Source organism: Narcine bancroftii, chromosome 14 (assembly GCF_036971445.1).
Source record: "Narcine bancroftii isolate sNarBan1 chromosome 14, sNarBan1.hap1, whole genome shotgun sequence".
NCBI classification, from domain to species: Eukaryota; Metazoa; Chordata; class Chondrichthyes; order Torpediniformes; family Narcinidae; genus Narcine; species Narcine bancroftii.
The window spans coordinates 24,890,478-24,912,735 of NC_091482.1; the positions used below are offsets into that span (position 1 = coordinate 24,890,478).

At 42.0% G+C, this 22,258-nt stretch overlaps 1 protein-coding gene and 1 long non-coding RNA gene across 2 annotated transcripts in view; one reads left to right on the forward strand and one right to left on the reverse strand.

The window, feature by feature from the left end:
* The window catches only part of LOC138749322 (eosinophil peroxidase-like), a 43,533-nt gene extending 42,631 nt beyond the window's left edge, over window positions 1-902 (forward strand). Inside the window, 1 exon segment of the mRNA XM_069910538.1 lies at window positions 132-902. Within this exon segment, the coding sequence (XP_069766639.1) occupies window positions 132-402 (271 nt within the window). The 3' untranslated portion in view covers window positions 403-902.
* Window positions 903-12,013: 11,111 nt separating this feature from the next.
* Window positions 12,014-20,545, reverse strand: LOC138749226 (uncharacterized). Its single transcript, XR_011348495.1, has 3 exons — window positions 20,483-20,545; window positions 19,848-19,925; window positions 12,014-15,373 (listed from the first exon to the last, which is right to left on the reverse strand). It is a non-coding gene; the product is annotated as an uncharacterized lncRNA (long non-coding RNA).
* Window positions 20,546-22,258: the final 1,713 nt, after the last annotated feature.

Consider the following 22,258-nt stretch of genomic DNA (forward strand, 5'->3'; position numbering starts at 1 on the left):
CTTTTGTGTAGGTAATTCCTCTGGCATACAACTTGAACTGTTCTTTCAACGTTAATGAGAACAGCCTCCCTCTGCCTCACAGACAAAAGGATCTCAGAAATACCTGTAATTGCTCTTTCCTTGCTCTTTAGATTCGGGTGGGAGTACCAAGGAATTTTTACTGTCAGTCAGCAACAGGCTCTGAAGGAGGTCTCGCTCTCCAGAGTAATCTGTGATAACACCAGGATTGAAGAAGTCCCTCGAGATGCATTTAAGTTCAGCTCCTATCCAGAAGGATATGTAAATTGCACTGAGATTCCAAAGGTAGATCTGAGTGCCTGGAAAGAGAACAGTCTCTCTCAAATTCAAGTTTATGGTCACGTGCACCGAGGAGCAGTGAGAAAGTTCATTGATCGAAAATAAGTTAGTTCTTCAGACACTTTGTGGCGGACATTCTGTGGCAGTTGCACTTGTACTTGCTCAAGCCCATTGAAAACTCCGTTGAATTTCAGTCCCTGCATCTAATTAATTAACACCGAGCTTGGATACTGCCACTTGCCAGTAATGACATTTTCCTTCTTGTAGTGAATCCTTGTAGGTCTGTCCCCATTGTGTTTCAGAAAATGCAATTGCTGATGCACCTGCCCCACAATGGAATAAATCTTTTGTCTCCTTTTACATCCTTTTCATTTCTACATATCAAATATTCAATGGAACTGAAGCTATGACTATATCCCAAACATTCCCCATCAGTGTGATTCCCCTACTTTTGATAGATTGAGCATGTTTTTCTAATCTATACAACACTTGTTCAAATAGTTTGTGGTTTAGATTCCTCTAACTCGCGACTTCTTATTCCATTGATAGTGACCCCCTGTGGTTCTGTCCCCATTGTGGCTCACGCCTATTTCTCCATCTGTAAATCCTTGGTCAGGTACACGTGTGAGTCTGGCTATACTCTGGTAGGAGGGGATACAATAACATGGAGATGGGATACAATAACATGGGATACAATGGAGAGTGGCAGCCTACACCACCCGGCTGTACAGGTAAGGGCTGGAACCCAGTTCCAAATCTTGGTCATGCAATTAATTCTTTTAAAAATTGACTTCAATCAATGATCTTTTCTCATCTTGGACATTATTAAAATATTGGCCAAAAAAAGTAGCAAAGAGAAAGCAAAACATTTCTCTTCTAATTTTATTTGTTAGTTCTTTAGCTCTGGCACTGGGAACATTGCCATGCAAGTCTCCCTCAACACTGTACCTTCACACTTTCCTTGATCTTGCCAGTGGAGGTACCATATCTCTATTATACTTCCATCCCCAGTTCTCAACCAGGGACAGAAGTTAAGATGAACCTGAAGAGTGTGGCTGCCTCACAATCCCAGCAAGCTGTGTTTCATTCCTGATCTCCAGTGAAGACTGTGTGGAGTTTACACATGTCATTTTCCTTCCACATCTCAAAGATGGCCAGTTAATTGGCTTCTGTAACTTTCCTCTCATTCAGGAAAACCTTGCAGCAGATGGACCTAATGAATGTGGGACAAGGAAATATCTGAGGAATATGATTGATGGGTTGGTTTGGGAGCTGGTGCAGAATCTTTTAGGCTCCCCCTGCAGTGTTGTAAGGGCATATGACAAATGAACTGATGAAGCCAACTCTCCTCCACGGTTACACTAACCGTTGAGACCTTCGTACTTACAAAACAAAATTTATTTATTTATTTATTTGTGCGGACGAATCCTGCATATGTTTTGTTTATCTGTGTGTGTGTGTCTGCATGTTTTACTTCGTGGATTAGAGAACACTGTTCTGTTGGGGTGTGCTTGTGCAGTCAGAAGGCAATAAACTTGACAATTCATTCCAACTTGCTTTGAATCATTTATTCTGCAGGTACCTTAGAAAATGAAAAATGACTGGGATTTGATCAGAATGTGCTGTTAATTAAGAATAGTAGCAGCTCCAGTTCTCTTCTCCAACGGGTATGATCAGGTTTGGAGGACAATATCGCACAATCAACCCAGAAATATCTTGCCCCACTTTATGAAAGTTTAGTACAACTGCAATTTAAACACTTCTGATGCTGTGATAGGATTTAGGTTGAAATAGACTAAATGATTTATATTAACAGATTGTAATATTCGAGAATATCAATTTTTTCATTGATACAAAGTTAAAAATGAACAAATTAATTCACGTCTGATTGCACCTGATAACACTTTTTAGATTCATTGCAATCCTTATGTAGAATTGACCAATAAAAACACCTGTCTTCATTATTGTATTAATTGTTTGAGTTAAATAAATTCTAACTGAATGAAGTCACGGATGTGCAAATGTTAAAGATTGTTCTTTAATGAGTAGTCCTGATCATTATCAACCAGATTTCATACAGAGAGCCCTCCAACAACATTCCTGGCCCAACAGATACCTTTTCAATGACAGATGTCACCCATGGTTTTGTTTATGCCAGGAGCATTGACTTCCAGAATATGATTAAACACAGTGATTATCTCCCATAGTCACATAAAGAACTTGACCTTTCTTTAGGAGTGAAGCATGCATGCGTGCGTGTGTGTGTGTGTGTGTGTGTGTGTGTGTGTGTGTGTGTGTGTGTGTGTGTGTGTGTGTGTGTGTGTGTGTGTGTGTGTGTGTGAGAGAGAGAGTTTAGGTGAGTGTGCATGCATGTGTCTCTATGCACGTGCGTGGGTGTCTGTGTGTGTGAGAGTTTAGTTGTGTGTGCCTATGTGTATGAGAGTTTATGTAGGTGTGTGTGTGTGTGTGTGTGTGTGTGTGTGTGTGTGTGTGTGTGTGTAAGAGTTTAAGTTTGTGTGCATGTATATGTAAAGAGTTTAGGTGTGTGTGCATATGTGGATGAGAGTTTAGGTAGGTATGTGTGTGTGTGTGTGTGTGTGTGTGTATGTGTGTGTTTGTGTGTGTGTGTAAGAGTTTAAGTTTGTGTGTATGTAAAGAGTTTAGGTGTGTGTGCATATGTGGATGAGAGTTTAGGTAGGTGTGTGTGTATGTGTGTGTTTGTTTGTGTGTGTGTGTGTGTAAGAGTTTAAGTTTGTGTGTATGTAAAGAGTTTAGGTGTGTGTGCATATGTGGATGAGAGTTTAGGTAGGTGTGTGTGTGTGTGTGTGTGTGTGTGTGTGTGTATGTATGTGCGTGTGTAAGAGTTTAGGTGTGTGTGTATGTAAAGAGTTTAGGTGTGTATGCATATGTGAGGGTTTAGGTGTGTGTGTGTGTGTGTGTGTCTGTGTGTGTCAGAGTTTAGGCCTGTGTGTGAGAGTTTAGGTGTGTGTGTGTTTAGGATAAAAGATTGGTTTTATATAATCACAAGCATTTATTGCCCTATCCCTAATTAGAGATGTACTTAATCGTGATTTCAAAATAATCTGAGCAATTAAGTGCAGTGCATTTTATAGATGATACACAGTCACAGTCACAGTGAGTTTTAAAATGGAAGAAATAAATGATTAGGATGGTAAATGGTTAAATGATTAGACTATTTCCGTTAAGAGGAGGAAAGATTGAAACAAGAGGACATGAGTTAAGAATTAAGGGGCAGAGGTTTAGAGGTAACATGAGGGGGAACTTCTTTACTCAGAGAGTGGTAGCCATGTGGAATGAGCTTCCGGGAGAAATAGTGGCGGCGGAGTCAATTGTATTATTTAAGAAAAGGTTGGACAGGTATATGGATGAGAAGAAGATGGAGGGTTATGGGCATTGTGCAGGGAGGTGGGACTAAAAAGGGGTGTTTGGTTCGGTGCGGACTAGAAGGGCCTAATGGCCTGTTTCCGTGCTGTAATTGTTATGTTATATGTTATGTTAAATAATGCACCATTTAACTGGGCTGCTTTGTGGTCAAAACATGTGCCATGCACAGAACTAAGCTAGAGGAGAATAGTCCAGCATAAGCTGGTGTTTGAGATGGTGAAAGTCTTGTGATATCATGAGCTGAGTCACTTACCTCCAACCTGCTCCCGCATTACTGGTGGCGTGTGAGGCATCTGAAGGGGAATATTTCTTTAAACGTGACCTTCGGATATTGATAGATGTTGACAGTAAGGCATTTCAATGCCATGGGTTGCATTGTTGCACTCTGTCCCGTCGGAGATGTTACTGCCTGGCATTTCTGTAACACAAATGTTATTTGCTGCCATCAGCCTGTGGCTATGCTCAAATGTAGTCTTGGTTTTGCTAGATGCAGACAGGGGCTGTGCAGTGAACTGAGATTCACTGGTGATGGGCTGTGCAGATGGTTGGCTCTTCCCCCAGGCTCCGCCCCTACCCACCCATATATAACCCAGGTTTCCCGCCTAAACCCAGAGCCCTACTGAAGCCCCTACCCTTTGATATAAGCTAATAAACGCGTGTGTTCTCCCTCCAGTCGTGAGAGCTTTTATTCACGTGACAGGCTGCTTTATTTGTGAAGAGTTGCAAATGGAAATGAAAATTGAACAATCACCAGGCATCCATTGTCATGTCTAATGATAAGTTGAAGCAGTTGAAGGTGGTCGGGCCTGAATTCACTGTCTTGAGAAATTTTAGCAGTGTGTCCTAGTTCTAGGATTCCTGACCTTTAACGTACATCTTATTTTGTGTAAGTTTGACTGCAAACGTTGCCATGTTTTTCATTTTACCCCCATTGATTTTATCAAGGCACCTTGCCTCCATGTCAAAAATATGACCTGTGTAAAAGTCAAGCCCCCCCCCACCCCCAATTTGACCCAAAAACTTTGTTCAAAAAATGTGACTATAACACTGTGGTGGTACACCACCGGCCTACTGCAGGGGGCAACCTCTGTACCTGCAGGAGTGTAAGGGGACAGGACAACACCCGGTCGGGTGTCAATCACCCTCCGGGATATAAGCCTGCGCCGGCCTCCCGAGGCCTCACTCAGAGTTGCTGCAGCCACAGCCAGCCCGGCTCTGTGGAAGTCTTTGTGGTTTAAACCTTGTTGTCCAGTCTTTATCTTTGTGTGTGTCTGATTCTGGCTAACAGTGCACCACAAACACGAGCATATACAGTAAGTTTTGCATTAAACACTGCATCAACTCATCCACCGAAGCAAGGCAGATTCACTGCAATTAAACTTCATTATTTAATTTGGTCCTTACCTGGAGTCTAATTCCTTTTCGACTGTCCTTGGAAAATTGTCAGGTGTGGAGTCTTGTGAAACAAAGGCAGGAATGTAAGGGAGTAGGTTATCTTAGTAATGAACAAAAGTAATCAATGCCGGGAACTCCACTCATGTCATAATCAAATGCAGGTGTATTGTTTACTGCTCCTTTATTTTACAGCCACTGTAAGCAGACATTGTCACAACAGAACTTCATTGCCTTAGTTAGAAAGGCAGTGTGTTCACTTGGAGCAACTTTAATGCAGACTCGTTTATTGACTTCTTAAAAAAAATCATTACAGCAGATCCTATGCAGTTGAATTGCAATCATTATTATTCAAGCAAATGTCTTTGGCTTGGCTTCGCGGATGAAGATTTATGGAGGGGTAATGTCCACGTCAGCTGCAGGCTCGTTTGTGGCTGACAAGTCCGATGCAGAACAGACAGACACGGTTGCAGCGGAAAATTGGTTGGTTGGGGTTGGGTGTTGGGTTTTTCCTCCTTTGTCTTTTGTCAGTGAGGTGGGCTCTGCGGTCTTCTTCAAAGGTGGTTGCTGCCCACCGAAGTGTGAGGTGCCAAGATGCACGGTTTGAGGCGAGATCAGCCCACTGGCGGTGGTCAATGGGGCAGGCACCAAGAGCTTTCTTTAGGCAGTCCTTGTACCTCTTCTTTGCTTTGGTGCACCTCTGTCTCGGTGGCCAGTGTAGAGATCGCCATATAGCACGATCTTGGGAAGGCGATGGTCCTCCATTCTGGAGACGTGACCTACCCAGTGCAGTTGGATCTTCAGCAGCGTGGATTCGATGCTGTCGGCCTCTGCCATCTCGAGTACTTCGATGTTGGAGATGAAGTCGCTCCAATGAATGTTGAGGATGGAGCGGAGACAACGCTGGTGGAAGCGTTCTAGGAGCTGTAGGTGATGCCGGTAAAGGACCCATGATTCGGTGCCGAACAGGAGTGTGGGTATGACAACGGCTCTGTATACGCTAATCTTTGTGAGGTTTTTCAGTTGGTTGTTTTTCCAGACTCTTTTGTGTAGTCTTCCAAAGGCACTATTTGCCTTGGCGAGTCTGTTGTCTATCTCGTTGTCGATCCTTGCATCCAATGAAATGGTGCAGCCGAGATAAGTAAACTGGTTGACCGTTTTGAGTTTTGTGTGCCCAATGGAGATGTGGGGGGGCTGGTAGTCATGGTGGGGAGCTGGCTGATGGAGGAAATGAGCAAATGAGGTAGACACATTCCACATAGCCCGTACTCACAAGCAGCCGGAGCTTCATTGATTGAGGAAGAATCATTAAATAGGAGGCAAGAGAACAGAGCTCAGTTTTTAATTAGAATGATGTAGGATGGTTAACACCAGGCAGAGCAGTTTGATCCATGGGTAAACAAGTGAAAATATTGCATTTATGTCTATTGTATTAAAGTGCTATGTTCAAGTTAAAAATAGATTATTTTTATTTAATTTTGCCATTATTTTATTAAATCATTTAATTTTAATTATTTTAAAATATTAAACTATGTATAGTTAACTTCAACTTTATTTCCCTCATGAAATACCTGGTGCAGTGAGAAAGGTTGTTCTACAAGCGGACCAACAAGTTATCTCTACCATTACATCCAACCATGCATAGAGAATAATTTACAGATGACAATGAACAGGGAAATCAATTAGCACCAAGCAAGGGCAGCATGAAAGCACTGATATGGTGTTCGCTCACGAGCCTGATGGCTGCAGCAAAGAAAATGTCTTTAAGCCTGTTTTCCCACTGTGACAGAGTATATAGAGGTAATTGGGAAAGGTTTGTCGGAACAGGTCACACACAAACACTTTAAAACACAGAATTTTTTGCAGGAGCTTTTGCAAGATGCTCAGACTCATGACGGACTGTTATTTGTAAAAGGGCAACAAATGTAACAACAGGCAGTAGCAGCTTTGTCTGGAAAACAGAACTTACTGTCTGGAAGGTCAAGTGATCTTTGCAGGCAGAGAGCAGAAAAAAAGAGGCTTTTATCTCAGATTTGGTGGGGGTGAGAGAGGAGAGACAGACATCGGTCTGAGGGACAAGCTGGCAAGCTTTGGAAGTTGGCCTGGTCAAAGGAGAGAACTGGCCATCTGGTGTTTCCCTTGGAAAGGAGAAACAGTAAGGAACTCTATGGTGACCTGAAGGAAAGAGGTTATCATCTGGAGAACCCTGAAAGGGGCAAGTTGTGGCTGTCCTGGAACAAGAAAAACTCTCTCTCTGAGAACCAACTAGAACCCTTCTGAGTGGTAACCATTTACCTGTTAAGCACCAAAGCCTGGTGAACTTTATTAATGTTAACTTCTGTGCACAGTACAAGAATTGGCTGCAACCAGTGAGATTGGACTGTGAACCAAAGAACTTTGCTGAACTTACACACACATTACACACACGTGCGCTTAGAATTAGAAGGGGGTTAAGTAGGTTAAGTAAGTCAATAGAGATAAGTTAAAGTTTGATACTATTTTCATGTTCAAAGATAATTAAAAGCAACTTTTGTTTAAGTGACCCTTTTGTCGTGGTGCATATCTATTGCTGCTGGGTTTTGGGGTCCTTTGGACTCGTTACAACATTTTTAAGCCTTCTCCTGAATGGGAGGAGTGTGTCCAGGGGCTTTCTGTGAGTTGGCTGCCTTTACTAGGCTGGGGGGGGGGGGGGAATATCAATGGGGTGCACGGAGAGAGGAAAGTTTTTGTTATGGTCTGAGATACGTTCACCGCATTTAGTTATTTTCTTTCTCTGATCTTGGCAACTCCCTGTGCCTCATTGTGATGCACCCAGTAAGTAATGCTTTTGATGGTGCACCTGTAGAAGTTGAGGGACAAGGAGTCATGCCAAACGACTTTAGAGTGTAAGAAAGTAGAGGCATTGGTGAGCTTCCTTCAGCATTAATATCCCAGATCAGGACATTGGAGATATTTATTCTTATGATCTTGAAGCTATTCCATTTTCAGTGCTCTGTTCCTCTTCTGATTCCAAATATAATCTCCTTCACCTTATTGCCATTTATTGTCGAGGTTATTATCTTGTCACCATGCCACTAGACTTTCTATCTCTTTCCTGCATTTGTTATTGGACACCCATCCCTCTATTGTGGTATCATTGCTGAGTTTGAAGACAGAATTGGGTTTAGAGTGGTGTGTGTAGGGGGTGTAGAGTAAGGGACTGGGTAGACATCTTTGAGGAGCACCAATGTTGTGTGCGATCGAGGAAGAAGTACTGTTACCTATCTTTACCGATTGGAGTCTGTTAACAGGAAATCAAGGATCCAGTTCAGGGGGGGAACACTGAGGCTTAAATCCCAAAGTTTGGGAATGAGCAGGCTAGGGACTATTATATTGAAGGACAGGTGCTCCTCAACTTACGATTGGGTTATGTTCCAGCAAACCCATTGTAAGTAAAAAAAAAAATCACCTTGAAAAAGAATACCGCACCTGCCATTTTTTATAATTAAATGTTGAATACCTTTATTCCACACTGAAAAACCATCAGTGTACACAGCTGAAAGCACATTGGGCCTGAAGAACATTTAAAGCATTAAACTGAAATTAATTGCTGGATGGTGGGGATCACTGCAGAGACCGCGAGTGTTGTTGAATCAGCATCACGAGAGAATATGCTGTACAATATTCTCGCGCGATGCTGCCATCGTCCAGCATTGCAAGAGAGTAGTGTGTGGCATATCACAAGCGCATGAACAGATCGGAATTTGAAATTGAAAGAACGGATTCGAACCATCGTAACTTCGAAAAATTGTAAGTTGGACCGTCGTAAGTAGGGGAAAGCATTTATCTCCAACTGAATTTGGTAGCTCATGAATAATAATATCCTTACCTGACTACAGCACTCTTGGAAGTTGGATATGTTAATTTTATGTGGAGAAAGCCATCTTGAGAGAGATGCTTTCAGCAACATTTTGCAACTGGACTCGAAGTGCTTGGCATCAACTTTCTACAAGGGATGAGGAAAGAAAAAAAGGGAGAACAAAGTCTCACTTTTCTGGTCTTGTATTGAAGTGAGATTATAGAGAACATACAACCAATATTTCTCAAAAAGCTGAAAGCAGCAATGCCTTGAGATCATCATAAGCTAAATCTCCCATCTCACCATATATCACCCAGGCTCGGGCAGTCTCTTCCACATCACTGGGCGAAAATAATGAGATTAACTCCACTCGAATTCAGAGTCTAGCAGTACACCATGGATAGCCATGGTTCTAGAAAATCAGTGATTAGCATGTAATAGCCTGCAACAGGGATAGATAATTCATATCCAATAATTATCTAAAAACAATTGAAAGCTCCAGCAATGAAAGTATTAGCAATATAAAAAAGTACACGTTTTACAGAAAATGTGGAAATTGTAACAGTTTTGAATTAAAATAATGGTTCAAAAATCAGTAAGAAGTTTATGTTCTATTTAATCCCTGGTTCAGTCTCTCTCGACTTTCCTCGCTTAACCATTCCATGTTCAGTCGGCTTACATTCCACACCACTGATGAAACATTGCTGCCAAAATTACTTGAAATAGTTTACAACATCAGATGAGGTCAATAAATGTAATTGTTTATTGAAATGTTGATTGATTTATTGATCGTTTGGTGTGGCCGCTTATTCCTTACTCATTAAAAGAATAAAATTTCATGAGAACATAAGAAATTGAGAAGAAGGAAGCTATTTGGTCCATCAAAACTTTTCAACAGAGCAGGAAGTCTTGCTGTAACCAATTTAGTTATCGGCTTTTAAATTTGCATATGGTTTGGCAAGATCTATGAAGAATGAAGTAAAGGTTAAATGTGTTTTGTTCCACTTGACCCATCACAAGGTGGATGTAGATGCTTTGGAGAGGGTACGGAGAAGATTTTCCAGTTTGTAGCCTGGATTTTCCAGGATGTAACTTGGCTAATGAAGCAAGTTTTGACAAAGCTAGGGCTTTTCTTATTTTCCCACAAAATAAACTTTATTCACAAGAAATTGTTTACAAAAAAGTTAAACTATTCAAAGTCTTTTCATATCCTTAGTGTCATATCCATACATTTCCATCAATATATGTTGCAACATTCGTTCCCTATTTAGCACTATTGCAACCTCTTTGGCACTTTGTCATTACTCTACAATGTGGTCTTTCCCGGTGACACCCTCGTGTTGGCTGCTTCAAACGTAAGTGCATCCCTCAATTCAAATTCTTTCAGCCTGGAATGTGCTGGTTGGCGGCGTTCCCTTACTGACATCTCAATGTGCTGAAAGACCAAAAGGTTTCAAGCAGACCAAAGGGCATCTTTCACTGAGTTGATGATCTTCCAGAGGTTCTGGATGTCTGATCTGGAAGCTCCACAGCCAAGAAAGCCCAGAAGCACCTCTAATTCCTGTGAAGATTGAGAAAAGTTCATCTCCCACCCTCCATCCTCACTACATTTGCAACTGTATCACCAACTGATTTGGAACCTGTACCTCCTCAGACCGCGACCCTGGAGAGGATAGTGAAGTCAGCGGAAAAGAATATTGGGAGCTCTCTTCCTACCATGAAGGACATCTACAACACTCGGTGCAGGCGAAAGGCAATAAACATTGTGAAGGACTCAACACACCCCTCATGTAAACTGTTCTCCCTTCTGCCATCTGGTAGGAGGTACTGCACCACTCAGGCCCCTATGACCAGGTTGGGCAAGAGCTTTTTCCCCTAAGCCATCAGACTCCTGAATTCCCAGAACATTTGAGGATTGGGTACTGTGAACATCTTAATATTTTAATGTTTAACTATTGTAACTTATATCTATGTAAATATTCTCCGTGATCCTGGAGAAACGCTGTCTCATCTTTACCGTGCGAGCACTATATGAATGATAAATTAAGATTACTTGACTTGACTTCTGTCTGCATGCATTCCAGGTAACTGCCTATATATCAGAGAGTCCTCTGTCACTCTGCTGCTGGGGATGAACTGTGACAAGGACCCTTGATTTCTTCTTTTCACCCTCTTAAAAACCTGCATTGTGCAAAGAGGTCGATGACTGTCTCCATTCTACCGCAGTCATCTTGGGAACAATTTGTGTGTGGATGATGTTCCGGTTGTACAGGAAAGATCTAAGCAGGAGGGTTCCTCTCACCACCTGAACAGACATGCTCAAGGAACCACCACACCACTACCATCGAGTCCTTGTCTCTCAGTATCTACAGGATATTCTGTGCTGACCATTGCCTGATGGACTTGTAGTCAAAGGTCTTTGTCCAGAAAAACATTTCCAAGAAGGATAGGTAGTGTGGACATTGTGCAGTAATGGGGTCAGGCCCATCCTTTGCAACATCTGGGAAAGGTAAAACCTCAGCACACAGCAGAAATTGTTGCCCTCATACTTTGGTTCCACACACAGCCTGATTCAGCCACATACGAAGATGATCCTTATCATGAGGGCCACTTTGGATAAGCCCTTGCCCCATTATCTGGAGACTTGTTGACCCCGGACCCTTTCCATTTTAGATCCTCATTTGAATTGAAAGGTTGCTCTGGTGATAGGCAGGGTGGTGGTGCGGGGGAATGAACCACACCATACAGCAGTATTGAGAGCTCCTTGCACTGATAGCCAGGTTCTTCCCTGAGGCAGCGTCATGCGCACAGACGCTTTGTGATCCACACTGACAATTTTTGTTGCCCCTTGGCCTCTCCAAACCAGATCTCCAATACCTTGAAGTAGTCAGATCTGACTGTGAGGGGGATGGTGGATGGATCAGATCAGTTACTGAAGTGTATTGCTTCACTCCGATTTATCCTAGCGCCCGATGCCAAACCAAGCTGGTCATGATGAGGGGTGACTAAATAGAGGTTTATAAGATTATGAAGGGATTAGATAGAGAGTGTCAGAAATAAAACTTCTCACACATGAGTCTCTTTAAAACTGATGACACGACAAGCTTTATTTACAAGTCTGCAGAGTTGGACTCAACTGGTTTCTCACCAGTTAAGCCCCGATACATACAGTGCATTGATTTTTATACCCTTATTATTTGCCCTTCCCCTTCTTATTAATACTGTTTTAATTGGTTAGTATTACAAAAACATTCTAAGTATAACTGCATTATTAATTATCACGTTCGTTACGTACGCTGTGAACTCTACATTCACTAAATTCTGTTTCTCACACTTCTTATCAATCCTTTGTCTCCTGCATGTCTCTCACTATGACCATGAAAAGATAGGTTTAAAAAAAACATATTCAGCAGATCCTTCTGTCCTTGACTGCTAGTAAACTCTCTGTCCGTTCTGGCTTCCCTGTTTATGATTAATCATCACATTTTAACTTAAGTCTTTTTAACCTAAATTCTCTATATAACAGAGAGGACACTTTTTTTTTCCCAGGGCAACAGTAGCAAATACCGGAGGATATCTGTTTAAGGTGAGTGGAGGAAAGTTTAGAGATGTTACAGGTAAGTTTTCTACACGGGGGGGGGGGGGGGTGGCGGGGGGTGGGGGGTGGTATCTGGAATGCATTGCTTGGTGCAGTGCTGGAGGATGGTACAACTGAAACATTCAAAAGTCTTTTAGCTGAGCAAATGAATGTAAGAAAAATGGAGGGTTATGTGTGTGAAAAATTACACTGTTGTGGAGTAGGTTAAACAGGTCAGCACAACATTGTGGGCTGAATGGCCTCTTCTGTGCTATAATGTTCCACATTCTATGACTGCTGCAGTGGTTCTCAACCTTTTTCTTTCCACTGCCACACCACTTTAAGTATTCTCTATGCCATAGGTTATCTGTGATTAGTAAGGGATTGCTTAAGGTGATCTGTGGGTGTAAAGAAAAAGTTTTAAAACTCTCATTTTAATCCTACCTCATTGACTCATTGTGTACATGGTTTCAGAACTCCAAAGGAGTTACAGAGTTCTGTGTTGTGTGTTGGCCTATGTGTTGTGTGGTTTTGTGTTGGAAAGTGACCGTTTGTCTTTGAGAGCCAAGGTGAAGGTGAACTGCTGAGAGTGAGAGAGAGAGAGAGAGAGAGAGAGAGAGAGAGAGAGAGAGGGACTGGGCATGTGGAAAAGATGATCTAGAAATTTCTGGACTTGGAAGACAAACCACCACTGGGTGTGGCTGTGAAGTGGAAGGAGGCCCAAGCAGAGTCATGGTCTGGGAGGCAGTTTAGAATGTTGGGCATTTTAAAAGGGATGAACATTCTGAAGGCAGCTGGAAGGATCCGGACCAAGCTATTGTTCCTCTCTCTGCAACACAAGAAGACAACTTCGAATTTTGTGCTCTCTCTCTCTCTCTCTCTCTCTCTCTCTCTCTCTCTCTCTCTCAAAGATCATTTGGCTTCAGTTTACCAAACAAACTGAATTTTGTTTATGGTCTTTGCTTCGGTTGAGATCGAAGTTTTGTGAGTCATGTGTGTTTTGTGTTTGTTTGGTGTGTAAGTTTTTCTGTGGGCTAGTTGGAAATATAACTTAGACTTTAATTACATATGTTATATTTAGACTGGAGAATTTATAAGTTTTACACTGTTATAGAAATTTGCATAGTAACCAGTGGGCATTGTTATAAAAAGGGGGATTTTGAATTAAAGTTTGAAGGTGAATTTTTGTTAATAAAGTAATTGTTCATCTTTACCCCTGTGTGATATGCTGCCTTTGTGGTTGCTGGTTTGATCTTGTAACAGGGGCCAAAGACAATTTTTCTCAAGCAAAATATTTCAGTAACAATTGGGTCTCAAGCAGTGATTCTCAACCTTCCCTTCCCACTCAACATCCCAACTTAAGCAATCCCTTACTAATCACAGAGCACCGATAGTGTAAGGATTTAAAGTGGAATGTGAATGGAAAGAAAAAGGTTGAGAGCCACTGGCTTAAAGTGTTTTCTTCCTCACCAGACTTCAGTTCTTACTTCTACCAATAGGTGGTGGTGAGTCCTACAGTCCATCTCTCAGGCATTTTATTGCCCCTCTGAGCATCTTGAATTCAGATTGGCAGATACAACTAAACAAGGAGTCACAGGCTGAAACCAGGCATGAGACACCCTGGGGATGGTTCCACAGGAGGTCACTGAATCGAAACAGAGGTTGAGAATTACAGGGGATACTTGAACAAACCTTTCTCAAATAATAAGCACTGCTCTCATATCATAGTAAGGGCATTGAATCAATATAATTTGAAATACTGTTGAATATTTTAGGGGTGCTTGTTCCCTTAACTGTCCTTTTCAGTGTGGATAGGGAAATGATTCTGAATCATGAGTGTTAGAGGCCGTCAGTGCTGAGAGAACAAAACTAGATGTTGATGAATATCGCCATAGTCTTTGGAACCTGGTATTCATATTTTCCAGTGCTTTGAAGGGCCTCCTGTAGTTATGGCTCAATCTGGTTGAGAGAAAGATTGTGTGAAAATCATTCTATGACTGTTGCAGTGGCTCACAACCTTTTTCTTTCCACTCACATATCACTTTAAGTAATCCCTATGCCATCAGTGCTCTGTGATTAGTAAGAGACTGCTGAAGTGGTATGTTGGTGGAAAGAAAAAATTTGAAAACAATGAACTCATTATGTGCACAGTTTCCGCACTCGATGGAACTCCTGTCGAAGGATGACATGATGGTGGCCGGTAGCCCTGCCCGCTTCTGTCTTCTCAGGAAATGCAGTCACTGTTGCACCTTCCTGACAAGTGAGGAGATGTTTTGTGCCCACGAAAGGTCACTAGTTAAGTTCATTCCAAGGAACTTGGTGCTCTCCACTCTCTTCACTACATTTACTGATGCGTATTGCTCGTGGTCGTTCCTGAAGTCCATAATCAGCTTCTTCATCTTGGCCATGCTGAGACTCACGTTATTTCTCTCGCACCATAGCATGAGATTTTCCACCTCTTCTCTGTAGCCCAACTTATCATTGTTGCTGTAGACGCCAACTACTGTTGTGTCATCTGCAAACTTGATGACACTCTTGGAGGTGGACCTAGCGATGAAGTAGCATGAAAAGGAGCGAGCTGAGCACATAGCCCTGAGGTGCGCCATTACTCAGTGTGACGGTGGTCAACATTCTTCTACTGACCCGGAGAGACTGTGAAGTTTCTGTTAGGAAGTCCAGAAACCAGCCACAGAGAGGGGTGTTGAGCCACAGCGAGGGGTGTTGAGCCACAGCGAGGACAGCTTCTCCATCAGCCTCTGGGGAATGATCGTATTAAATGTTGAGCTGAAGTCAATGAACCTGGCGTACAAGGGATCATTCTCCAGGTGGTCAGGATGAAGTGAAGGATCATGACTGTAGGAATTCTAAGGAAATCAATAGATTTTGGTAACAAATGAAAATGAGAACCTACAAACTTCAAATGAAGGAAAATTATTCCTGGTCTACTATTATGACAGATAATAAACAATGATGATGTGGTAAATTGACACGATTTGGGCAATGTTGGCTTGTTGTAATATCCAGAATGTGACAAAGCAATTCAGAAAAGGAAATGTTTCTGAACATAAAGACACATTGAAAATTCCATCTTGTCAAATAACTAAAGTGAAAAGAAAGGAGAAAAGTCATCTTGCTAAAGAATATCCAATTGAGTGGAAGATCAGGATTTCATTACTATACACATTCACATTCATCTATTACCGTATTTGATCAGTAAAGGAACCAGATAGTTCTTGGTGAACACACAAATCCTACACACACTGGAATATTGAGCAAACAATGATTTGCTTGGTCACCAAAATGAAGGAGCTGATTGCTAACTTCACGAAGGTAAAGCCAGATGTGTACAATCCAGTGATCACTGGGGAATCAGAAGTGGAGAGAGTGAACAAACTTAAGTTCTTGGGAGTCACTATCTCAGAGGATTTTTCCTCGATCCAACACACCAATGGCATCGTGAAAAAAGCACATCAGCGCCTCTACTTGCTCAGGAGTTTGCAGAGGTTTGGTATGACACCAGAAACCCTGGCAAATTTCTACAGATGTGTGGTGCAAAGTGTGCTGACCAGTTGCATCGTGGTCTGGTATGGGAATACTAATACCCTTGAGCGTGAAGCCCTGTAAAAGCATCATCCTTCATATCCACCACAAGTGATTGAATGCTGTCTTATTGATCTAGAGCAGCAATAATAACCACCTGTGGCAGCTGGAATTCGAAATCAAGTTTCCCTCCCACCAGAGTTTTGGGAGGGAATGAATATCTTACCCCATTTTGAGTTGGAAGCCAATGGCTTGTAGGGTATTCACAGTTGGAGAATAGTAAGTGAAATAAATAAATGGTAATAAAAGAATGAACAGCAAAGTAGATTTGCATGTAGAAAAAAGTTAGAAGTTAAACAGGTAAAGGCTATGTATTGTAATGAGGCTGCATTCATAGCAAGGCAAATGGCTTAATGACATTAATTGGAAGAACTGATGTGGTGACAACATAGAGAGTCGAATATTCCAGGGCATTTGATCATTAAGAAGGAAAGGCAAAAGGAGAAGGTTGTTCAGGTAATTTATGCATTGGTGAGGAATGAATGTGACATGATAGATTACTGTGTAAAATTACATCAGTTTGAATCAAGTCAAGAAATAGCAAAGGTGAGAAAATATTAGTAGGTGTAATTAATAGGCCTGAAAATTGTAGTTGTAATTTTCTGTACATTTTAACTCAGGAGAACAGATGGATGTAACTGGGGAGACTTCAACCTGCATATATTCAGGATAAATTAAATTTGATGGAAGAAGCTGGAAGACAAATTCATACAATGTATTTGAGATGTGGCTTTAAATCAATATTTGAGGAACTAGCTGGGATAAAATCTTGTTAAATCTTGTTTTGTACAACAAGAAATGTTTGATTGATAATCTCGTCAGGAGGCTTTTGTGGGAGAGAGGCCATAATATGTTAGAATTTTACATTGAGTCACAATGTGAATCTAAGGCCTTAAATCTAAACAAAGGGAATTATGAAGGCATGTGTTTGACTGGGAGAATGCATGGAAAGGCATCAAAGGGCATAGATAATGGCCCATATTTAAAGAAATAATACACATAACAAAAAAATCATTTAAAGCACAAAACTTAAAAGGAAAAATTATTATCTGGAGAAATTAAAGATTGTATTAAATCAAAAATTGAGGCTTTTTAAATTTCCAGAAATAGTGGTAGGCCTAAGGAGTAAGAGCTTTTTAAAAATCAGCAAAGAGGGACCCAAAATTGATATAAGTTGGAAAGACAGAATAAGAGTGCAAACGACAGATAAACACTAAAACAGACTGCGCTTTAGTAGATTTACAGAAAGAAAAGGACTAACAAGGGAAAACATGGGCCTGTTACAAAGACAGGAGAATTTACCATGTGGAGTAAGAAAATGGCAGAGGAAATTAAATATTATTTTGCGTCAGTCTTCACAGAAAACAAATTACTCTGTGGTGGTACACCACCGGCCTACTGCAGGGGGTAAACTCTGTACCTGCAGAAGAGTAAGGGGACAGACAACACCTGGCCTGAAGGGATCAAGCTCCACCCGGTCAGGTGTCAATCACCCTCCAGGATATAAGCCTGCGCCGGCCGCCTGAAGCTCACTTAGAGTTACTGCAGCTACAGCCAGCCTGGCTCTGTGGAAATCTTTGTGGATTAAAGCCTGTTGTACAGTCTTTACCTTGTGTGTGTCTGATTCTGGCTAACAGCGCACCACACACTCAAAACCTACTAGTCAAGATGTAGAGAGAAGGAAGATCAGAAAGAAATGTTTTAGTCAGAGAAAGGCATCAGAGAAATTGGTGTTCTCGAGAGCTGAAGGACCTGACAACCTTCATGTGTGCTGAAGGAAAATTGGTGGAATTCATGATGAAAAATGCCATGTTTTTCATCTTTAAATATTTTGATGATATCCTTGCTGGGTGGTGGGTCTACAAGTTTAATGGTAATGCACCAACATGGAGTGAGAACTGGTTATTGGACAGAAACCAAGAATAGAAATAAACAACTCCCTGTCACAATTAGTGGAGTTCTAACGCGATCAGTGCTTCGACTTCTTCAATCCATGTCAAGGATGTAAAGAGGCTTCAGGGGAAATATAGACAAGCTGAGTCAGTGGGTGGAGCGTGGCAGCTGATAATATAATGTGGGAAAATGTGAGGCAATCCATTCTCGTGAACATTAAAAAAAAAGAGGGTATTGTTAAAAACAGAGAGTACTGTTGATGTTATAAGCATGGCCACGTTATGTAAGGCCAGTGTGCAGTTGTGGCCAGTTATCAAGAGGGAAAATTGTATCTTTGTCTTAGCATCATATTCACAACAACCCTCCACCCAAAGGGAGTGGATTTTTGACAAATGGTGTCCAGACCAGTTTTGTGTTTCATTTGGACAGCTGCGCTTTGATGCTTTACACACTGAGAATTTTAAACTCCCTGAGACTTCACAACAACACAACATTTCCTGATTGGTACAAAGAGACAAGTAAAAGTGAGCCATTGTGGCAATTACTGTCGGAAGAGGCTAGATCTATTCACCAAAAGGATTTAATTTGAATCTTGACTGGACTGTATTGAATGTGCAGAGAGGAACCCAGCACAAAGACTGGGAGACCTAATGATAGGTTGATGTGGAATTTGGAAGCTGAGCATTATTTAACAGAAAGTAAATATTCAGATTAGCCATCATCTCAATAGGCCCTCTTATAGAGAAAAAAAGGCGAATGTGAAGACAGAGATTCTCCATCTTTACATTGGTGCACTTACCTCCATAAAATTTCCAAAGGCAGTTGGACTGCTGGAATACACTCCAGCTCCCATCCACCTAGGGGGGTACACTTGTGGAGCATAGTTGCTCCACCTCCTCCATAAAATGAAAGCAGCTGAAAGCGGCTGCAAAGCGCAGGGCCAATGACGTCGTCAGCCCACGAGCCAAGCCCGAATTTTTTAAAGTGCAAACACACATTGCTCGAGAAACTCAGCAGGCTAATAGAGTAAAACACACAATGCTGGACCCATCTTTGAACTCGGCGCTTTCGATTTCCCGGCGCGCATGTTTGATGTCATGGTGGTGGGTGGTGCTACTGCACCACCTGCCCCTCCTCCCTCAGCTCTGGAAGTCAGTTCCCGACTCTGTTCTCCATAAAGGCACTGCGGGATCTGCATTATAGGTCGTCACCCTAAAAGGTATAATTGCCTTTTTTTTTAACTTGAGCTGGCTTTAATGCAGGGTTTCCCAATAAAAAGGCCTACTGAGTGGCAGAGTAGGCTCGACAGGCTAGATGGCCCACTCCTACTCCTATTTCTTATGAATTAGTAGGTGAATTGCTAATTTCAGGGCTAGTTAATTACTGATTAATATACAAGTAAATATGCAGTAGTAAGAAATTACCAGAGGCCTTACGTTCTTCAAATCTTTCTCAAATAATGCAATGTATCTTAATTATTATAATTTTAATAAACGTGCTGATGGCTTCAAGATAAGTGTCACGTAATTAATACAGGGGAGAGGGAAAGAGCCCAGAGGAAATGGAACTGCAGAACCAAATGAACGTGGAAATTGTAAATTTCTTGCAATTAAGAGTAGATTATGCAAAGACGAAAACATTGGATTATATTTCAATAACCTAAGGATTGATTAGCAATGATGAAAATAGGAATAATTTGATTCTATTAACAGTTCATGCATTCAATCTGTATAAAAACATGATCAGCAGTACTCAATCTCAACTGGTTCCCTCAAACAAGTTATTTGCAAGTCTTCTAAATTCTCAATTACGATAATCCAAAGATAATGTTACCAAGATAATTACTCATCTTTTTCTTGTCTGCTTCTCCATTCTTTCGGATGCTTGCAGGGCAGGATATTGCTTGAACAGACATCTGGGCTTCTACAGAATATACATGTGAAGGTGGAACACTTACTAAATTCACGAAAGGTCCCCAGCAAGTGTTATTATTCAGTTCATTCCATCTTCAGGAGAATTTAGCTAAATTGTTAATAAAAGAGATGTGGCTGGACAGCTACTTGGCTGCAAAGAATTGTGCAGCTCAATTCAATAATGCTCATTCTGCATCAGTTTTTATTTAGGGAAGGGATAGGAATGAAAGCAGAAGGCTTCTGATGACCTAGAATATAAATTCGACTGTATTTGAAGGGACATGTATACGATGGATGTGCTCACGTACTTAGCATATTTTATACATAGGTATTCATGGATGACTGGAGGCCCTGTAGGCCGACTTCTAAATTTAAACATACAGTATGGGAACAGGCCATTTTGGCCCATGGGTCCGTGCCACCCAATTTATACCCAATTAACCTACACCCCCCCCGCCCCCCCCCCCACCCTGGTATGTTTTGAATGGTGGGAGGAAACAAGAGCCCCTGTGGAAAACCCATGCAGACATGGTGACGATGTACAAATGGACAGTACGGGATTCGAACCTTGGTGTTGATCGCTGGCACTGTAAAGGCGTTGCACTAACCAGTGTGCCAACTGTGCCGGCCTGTGAATACATAATGATGAGCAAAAGGTTAGAAACTGGAGCCCTGATTTCCCCTCTCACTCTTCAAATTCCATATCTTGTGTAAACACATTAAGTTCTTGCTAACATTCTTAAAAATCTTGCAGGGTCCCTTAAATGCTGTTAATTGCAGGGTTTAAGAGTTGAAGTGCATAATAAAATCATAAAATTTTGGAAATAGTCATTGGTACATAAAGCTTCTGGATAGAAAATGAGTTAACATCTCAGGCCAATGACATGTTCATCATGATCTGCTGATAATTCCCAGCATGTTCTGTTTTTATTTCATTAATTGCCTTGTGATGAAAATACTTTAGCATTCCTCCAAGCCCTCTGATATCATATGGGAGAAATCTAGTCAGAAGCCAATCTTGGATAGTCAAAGAGCCTCACTCTTCTCTAACACAAATCATTTTCCTGCACGTATCACATTCTAGAACTAGTTGTCCATGTGTCCCCATTCATCACCCTCCAGCAGCCTGCCCCCCCCCCCACCTTGCTCCAATCGGCCTGTCCATCAAAGGGTCCGGTGGCGGGGTTCCAGACCAATAAGCAGATGGAATGGCTGGGGGTGGGGGGGGTGGATTTGTGATGTATCTTCTCCCCACCAGCACTGCCAATCACCAGGCCACGGCCCCATTGTGACGGTGGTGGTGGGTGACATCACCAGCGTCCAATTAATCCTCGTTCAGGTTTAGCGGAAGAACCCAGAAGCAACTCGTGGATTACGGTAAAGAGGGAGGCTGCAAAAGGCACAGTTGGAGAGGAAACACAGTAAAATGTGATCGATTTGAAGTTTGCCTGATCCTCAGTCCCTAGGCACTTTTACACAAATTTAGGAAATTTTCTGCTCCGTTGGCAGTAAAAATGTCATCATGGAATTTATTTGCTAAATTTCATCCTGTACTCTTTCCACCAAAATCCCTACACATTTTTACGGAGCAGCTGCAACGTAAATGGACCGCAGGCACTCCACAAGAAACTGGACTAATGAATACGATGTTCACCCTCCGACAAACTCCTCAACACAGGAAGACGGAGTAAAAGTGCTTCCAGTGTAACCGACCACTCCGGAGGTAAGTATGCAAATTATTCTCAGAATATTTCCTTTATTTCTGTGTAAAAAATCATACCTGATGGCAAAACAAAAGGATAGCTTCTCTTTCAGAACAAGTCTTGCACCCACTTGACCTGTGCCACCCAACGAGAGGAAGGACCCAGAGGTTTCCAGCTCAAGCGGTGAGAGGCCAGCAGAGCGCAGTATCTAGAGGCCCTATGACGGATGGGCAGGAGGAGCAGCCCCTGTGTCAGAGCCCTCGCTGCCCTCACAGGCTGGGCCCAGCGTCCTGAATCTCTCCCTGTCTCCCAGCCTCAGCCCAGATGGCAGAACCCATTCCCTATTGACGATGCCCTTTGCTGCCTGACGCCACCTGTGTCAAGAAAGAGGAGTTATGGAGGAAGCAGTTCCCAGCTGACAAAGCCTACTTCATTGCCAAAGAAGTATTCACCACGGAACAAATGTACCTAAAGGGCCTCGAAGTCATCACAGTGTCTTTCCAGGGCGTTGTGACCAGGATTGAATATCATATGGGAGCAGCTGAAGTCCCTGCTCTTCTTGAATTTTGTCCCCCTCTACAAGTTTCACTTCAGCTTTCTGTGAGAAAAGGTTAGCTTTGTGGGAAGGGAGATCCAATGC